This window comes from Papaver somniferum, chromosome 3 (genome assembly GCF_003573695.1).
Source record: "Papaver somniferum cultivar HN1 chromosome 3, ASM357369v1, whole genome shotgun sequence".
Lineage (NCBI taxonomy): Eukaryota > Viridiplantae > Streptophyta > Magnoliopsida > Ranunculales > Papaveraceae > Papaver > Papaver somniferum.
In genome coordinates, this window is record NC_039360.1 from 200,316,610 (window position 1) to 200,323,445 (window position 6,836).

At 37.5% G+C, this 6,836-nt stretch overlaps 1 protein-coding gene across 2 annotated transcripts; it reads left to right on the forward strand.

Moving 5' to 3' along the window:
* Positions 1–599: 599 nt before the first annotated feature.
* On the forward strand, positions 600–5,752 carry LOC113358411 (exonuclease mut-7 homolog). 2 transcript variants are annotated; one of them, XR_003364523.1, is made up of 9 exons: positions 600–1,104; positions 1,219–1,353; positions 2,056–2,179; positions 2,425–2,846; positions 3,151–3,227; positions 3,317–3,452; positions 4,346–4,549; positions 4,689–4,851; positions 5,353–5,752. XR_003364523.1 is itself a non-coding variant. In XM_026601974.1 (8 exons), the coding sequence occupies exons 1-8, from the start codon at positions 688–690 to the stop codon at positions 5,410–5,412; spliced, it is 1,575 nt and encodes a 524-aa protein (XP_026457759.1). In that variant the 5' UTR covers positions 601–687; the 3' UTR covers positions 5,413–5,752. The 2 variants fall into 2 exon arrangements, 1 of the variants encoding a protein (XP_026457759.1); XM_026601974.1 differs by lacking the exon at positions 4,689–4,851 and having other exon boundaries at positions 601–1,104.
* Positions 5,753–6,836: the final 1,084 nt, after the last annotated feature.

Below are 6,836 nucleotides of genomic sequence, written 5' to 3' on the forward strand. Positions count from 1 at the left end.
CTGAATAAAATATTGAGAATCTTCTTTAACTGACAATGATTTGTAGAATAAGAATATATGAATTAGGTCACCACCGCTTCAATTGCTTCAGCAAGGAAACCTTATTCCTCCCAATCGGGCTTGGGAAAGGAGAGAAGGGATGAAATCTGAAAACAGACGCAATCACAAGAAAAACCGTGTTAGTTAGCTCGAGGTAATCATAAATTGAAGAAAATTATCGAAACCTATAGAAACTAGGGTTCCTCGTTTCTGTAGAGAAAAAAACAGGAGCTTAAGACATTAACATAAAAACAAAATCGAAATAGGGATTGAGTATTCGATGTAAACAAGAGAAAAGACGATCATAAATGTGCAGGAGGAAGGATTGACGAGATTCTGGTAAGAAAATTTTCAGCGAGTCATGAATCGGGTCGCCCGATTTTTCGCCCGATTCTTCACCGAGTAATAGCTTCACGCAGTGCCTCAATGTGCTATAGGGTATCCTTAACTAGTGTCCTTGGCTGGATATAAATTATTGGGCCCTAAATCCTTTTGAATGACCCCTAAAAATGCCAGGCTTATTGATACTAGCACCCTCCACTCTCTGTTGTTACCTTCTTTCCCCAACAAATTATGACAATGAAGGGCAAGAGTATAATTATGCTATCGTTTTGAATTGTCAAACATTGTACTATCAATTTTCTAACAATGGATTCTCACGAAACTAAGAAAACGATAAAACCCGAAGAAATTCATTTAGTATCAACAACAGAAGATTCTATAGAATTCAATTTATTACTCTGGGCATTAAATCATTCATCTGTAGTTGGATTAGATGCTGAATGGAAACCTTGTAGAACCAAACAATACTCTTTCCCAACTGTTTCACTTCTTCAAATTGCCTGTAGAATCAATCATGAAGTGATAGAGTATACAGATTCACAAAATAATATATGGGTTTTTCTAGTTGACCTTTCTTTGATCACCCTTTCTTCAATTTATCAACTTCTTAGAGATATGTTTATTTCACCTGATATTTTGAAATTAGGGTTTAGGTTTAAACATGATTTGGTTTACTTATCTTCTACCTTTTCTTCTCAAGGTTCCAATCCTGGCTTTGATAAGGTATGACCAAAGCCCTGACTTTTTTATGTGGTTTTCTTGGTTTCATTTGTGAATTCTCAATTTTTGTGTGTGTTTTCTGTTTTTTAATTTTTTTGTCTGAAAAATGTGGATTAGGTGGAACCTTATTTAGACATTACAAGTATATACCAACATCATTTACAAGAGAAGCAACCAGGAAGAAAAATGTCTAAGGATATGAAAAGCTTAGCAACTGTATGTGAAGAAATGCTCAGTGTTTCACTATCCAAGGTTTGTGTTAACTTAATCTGTCTATCAGGGTTTTTTTCCAACCACTTTTCAGTATGTATTGGTATTGCTGTTTGATGTTGGTGCCTTTAGTTTATTAAAATACTGCTCCTCAAGAGTATAGACCCGCAACTTCTGTAGATCAGTGAAAATGGGATAAAGACAAGATGGAGATTGATTATAATCGCTGAATTAGCTGTATACAAAACAATGAATGCTAAAGAAACCTGTGATGCTCTGCATGAGAATGTCACTTTATGACTAATATTAGGCTACTGGCTTTGCGGAAGGCCGCAAAGGTACACATAACTTAGAATAAAGATGCATGGTGCAACATCTCTTTCCTTTATTCTAACGATCGCTGTGTTCCACAAATACTTAAAATTCAATATCATTATCTTCGTTCATTGGAAACTTTTAGAGTTTTTTGTAGTATTTGTTATCAAACATACAAAAGTAGGTCTCACCCTGTAGATGGTAGGAAGAAACTAGTTGTAACTGGAAATGGTATAACTATTTCAGTGCAATAGATATTGGTTGGGTAGTTCTGATTTAGTTTGATTAAATTGCAAAAGACAATATCATCTCAATTTAAAATAAAATGAAACTTAAAGGCTGTTGAATCTACCTAACTTTCGCTTGAGTAAGGTGGTTCATGTTTTTATTCCTTGTGATCCCAGCTTATGCATCTATACTCTCCACCAGGAACTCCAATGTAGCGATTGGTCACTCCGCCCTCTTACAGAAGATCAAAAAACATACGCCGCTGCAGATGCACATAGCTTATTAGAGATATTTGCTGTTTTCCAGGAGAAGGTTCTCAAAGAAGGTGTTGTTCTCTCTTATGTTCAACATTTTTAGATATATGTTTATAAATATATATACACACATGCAAACTCACGCCTGTTATACTTTTAAAGTCTATAAACCGTGTTACTCTTAAAGTCTCTTCAGCCATAAACTCCGATGTGGATAGTGTATGACATATCAAATTCAGTTACTTGGTCCATTATAATGTATATATTTTCTTAACTTTCATATTCACGGATCTCTTTTATGACTGGTTTGCTGCAGTTTCTACTTCGAGGGATACTACCGAACCTCGGAACGCAAATGCACTTCTTGGATTGAAAGAAATTCTTGTGATGCCCGATGTCTGTGATAATGTTCTAAGGCTAAAGTTCTGTCAAGCTTCAGATATAGTCAGGTTGACTCCATTTTCTCCGGTATCATCTATTTCCAAGGTCTCATGCATGAAGACTGCTCTGTTGGGAGTTTCTCTTTCAAACATTATCTCAAGATACGGTGAAAGAATTTTGCTGAAGGAATCGGATAGAAAACCTAAAACTTCTAAGAGAAAAGGGAAGAGACAATCCTCGACAGGACTAACTTACAAAGCAAAACTGATTGAATGTTCCGGTGATTGGCAAGGGCCTCCACCATGGGATTCGTCATTAGGGGGTGATGGGTGCCCGAAATTTCTGTGCGATGTGATGGTAATGCAGTTTCATGAAAACTTAATACTCATCTTATAATTGCAAAATATATGGACATCAACTTCGACCATGTTCAGATTAGAGAATACATATGCCCATTTTATAGTTTTTGGATCACATAAACCTTGCTGACGAATTGATTTTCTGAAAGATTTGATGTTAGCCTTTCTTGGTGCATAAAGTGTACGAAGTTCGTCTGTTAGCTCGAATATTTATTATCTGTCGTTGAATACATGAATACTTGTCCATATACAGTAATACACATCTTGATTGTTAATTCATTCTGCCTGGAATATTTGAACAGGTAGAGGGTTTAGCGAAACACCTCAGGTGTGTTGGAGTTGATGCTGCAACCCCTTGTTCAAGAAAGCCTGAACCAAGGTAAAATATATAATAATTACAAACTCATTCAAACATCGTAGACAGGCAGTTTTCTCCTGTTGGCGTAATTTAATGATCATCATCTCTAGGAAGTTAGTCGATCAAGCACAAAAGGAAAAACGGATACTCTTAACTCGGGATGCGAAACTATTGAGACATGACTACTTAATAAGAAACCAAATATACAGGGTGAAGAGTCTCCTGAAAAACGATCAGCTACTTGAGGTATGTTTTTCCAGTATGGAGCTGTCTTACTTCAATTGTTTATGTTCTAAGTTTTATACATTTTAGACATTTTCGACTATGTTGTTTTAAGCTTCAAATAGACGCGGTGTCAGTTTTTACCTGTCAACAGGCAAGTTATTTGACATCATAAAATGATATCTAGTGGTAATATTTCTATCTGGAATTCTTTCATTAAGCTGTTGGTTTAATGGAGAAATTGGATCATCTCCCGTAAAAAGCCTGACTAATGGACAATCCCTCTATTCCTTAGCTCAAGGGTCCACTCAATCAAGTGCCACTCCAGTCAAACATGAAAGGATATCCTACTCCTAGGATGCTTTTACGTTAAGCTGCCCACTGAGAAGTCTCGAACTGGAGACATCTTGGTATGATTACTCTATAAATTAAGCTGCCCACCGAGAAGTCTCGAACTGGAGACATCTTGGTATGATTACTCTATAAAGGGAGACTGGATCGTCTCTCCACCCGTCAGTGATGGGAAAGGCTACCAAGTTCGACCCAAGTGAATAAGGAGGGGATTTTTCACTCCTAAGATTTCTCCTGCATCGTATTTAAATAATTTAGCAACACAAGCTTAAGAAAACTTGGTTTATGGCATCTACAGACAAAGTTATGGCATCCTTTTATATATTTTTTTTTTATTAGTATGTGTATTAGTTCAGAGCAAGATATAAATACAAACAATCTGAAATACATGTGGTAGTTGGATCGTTTGCTAGTCCACTGGAGAATTTCATTTTGTGATTTGTAGTTCTAGGGTGAATGCGAATATGTCGAGAAGATTTATCTTTTACCCAATTAGGTAGTAAAATTGGGCTTCTAGCTGTATGTTTCTGTGGAACCTCAAGAATTCTTATTGGCTATATTGCCAGGTTATTGAGACATTTGACTTGAAGATTTCCGAGAATAAGCTAATGTCAAGGTGCACCAAATGTAATGGAAACTTCATTCAAAAACCGCTAACAACTGAAGAAGCTGTAGAAGCTGCAAAGGGGTTCCAAGTAATCCCCAATTGCTTGTTCAACAAAAATTTGGAGTTCTGGAAATGTATGGACTGTAACCAGCTTTACTGGGAGGTAAATTTCAGCTACTATATATATTTTTATATTTTTTAGTCTCTAGGTTTCCTGCTTTTTGGAAACATCAGCCCTTGGATTTATCCAAAAAGCAGAACTGCTGTGATGAGCTTGATATGTGCCCTAAATGATTTAACAGGATAAAAGTTTTCAGAGTACCAGTTACCTAGGGAAAACTATGGCTTACAAATTTCGAAATAAAGGGGTTAAACAATTAGGAATCAATCCGTAGAATGTTGATGTGTAAGAATGAGGATATGACTTCATGTAGTTCTCCATACCTGCTATTTCAATATAAAGAGGTAATGTCGAAGCAACAGCCAGTTATGCACTTTTATTCATGCAAGGAAGTTATTTTCTTTCTCTGCAACTGATAAAGTTGTCTTGAGTTTATTATTTGTATATATTAATTAAAAATTGCTTGACCGCCCGTATTTACAGTCCCTAACTACATGGTAGCATTTTGGGCAGTAACTCATCTGAATGACAAAATGTTAGTCTAGAGTGATTTTTGATCTTCCACACGTGTTATGATGTACTATACTTCTTTTGGGGAGTCATCTTGGTCATCACTAAGGGGTGCCTTACTGTGGGATTCATCATCTTAACAAGAATATCATCCTTACAAATAACTAAAAGCAGTTTTAATTTAGAAGTTTCAGAAACGCCCTAATAAAAAGTTTGTATTTTGTGCCTTTCGTCGTTTTTCTTTTTGCTCTAGTAATCATATCTCATTTTCTTTCTTGTGAAAGTATGACAAGCTCATACATACTCTCATTAGCTTCCTTCTTTGGCATTATCAGGGAACACAGTATCATAACGCAATTCAGAAGTTCATCGACGTCTGCAAGTTGAATGATTAAAAGTTGAAGATTGTGTACACATAAAGGATGTGGTTATAGCCCATGTTGTATTACTATTGGTAATAGGAAAACTTACTCAGCCATAAATTTGGTCAGAAAGAAAACAGAAATCTGACTACCAGTGGACCATCTCATCTTGTCTTCAATTCATCATGCTTGTGGTCATCTAGCTTAACATTTTAGGGTTTTTTGTTACATGGCGTCATATATTTTTTTCTCTTTCCTGTGCGTACCCCACTCTCGCATCAATGTGTTCATAAACTCGACTGTTCCATACCAACGTGGTGTTTCACAAACCTCAGTTTTGAATTGATTCGACTGTGGCGGACGCCGCAGACCTTCTTGTCATTCTAGGAGCCTTATTCTTTTTACTTCCTATAAGTATTGGCCATGGACCAAATTATTAGTTGATTGATGTAATCTACTCCTGCTGTGGGTTGTGGGCATCATTATATGAAATCAAATGTTAGTGATCATCTAGCTTCTTACTGCTGAACAGGGCAATCCTTTAACCTGTAAAGAGTACTGTTTGTGGGGCTCATTTGTGGATGTGCTGATGTGTATCAAATTGTACGACAATAAGGTAGATCCTATACCTGCAAGGTCTCTATTCGTAAGGTAGATCCTATACCTGCATACTCTCTATTCGTACACATTTTCTATGTGCACTCCAGTTTGCTGTATCCTACGAGGGTAAAATTAATGATGAAGTGATGATAGCCTGATAGGAGCCAATAAGCTGAGCCAACCCAAACAGCGCAGGCAGGATGTTCGGGTTTCAGATGGGGTGTGTATACATATATCTCACCATCAGACACGTGTGTATAGAAAGATACGTGGAAAGCATGCAGGCCAAGACATCAAAATACGATGCACTACGGAACACCAAATAAACCCCAAGGAGTTACTTTATCTCATCCCCAAAAGAAGCTAAGATCAACGGTGGAGAGAAAGTTAGCTGACACGGACGTGACAGGGGCAGAAGACACTTGTCTGACACGAGCAGGCATCTCAACTACCCTCATTAAACACTCTGAGCAGTATACGTGTCGATCAACCCGTGGGACGAGCGAGGATGTCTCTGCGTGATCAAGTGGCAAACGCAGACCTCTGCGTGATGGACACAAGACACTAGAAGATAAGGTTCCAACGGCCTTCAGAGATGGGTCCCACACTCTAACCCTATAAATACCCCCTCTCCACCAATAGGAAGGGGGATCGGAAAAATCAGGAAGGGAAGGAGAGAGAGATTTCGAGTGTGAGTTAATCCTTTAGAAGAGAAAATACATGTAAACCCAAAAGTCATTCGACTACTCTTGTAACCGTGAAGAACATAGTGAAACAACAAACCCCGTGGACGTAGGCCTTAGTGCTGAACCACGTAAACCTCGGTCTTGTTTATATTTCAGCACTTTATATTTGCC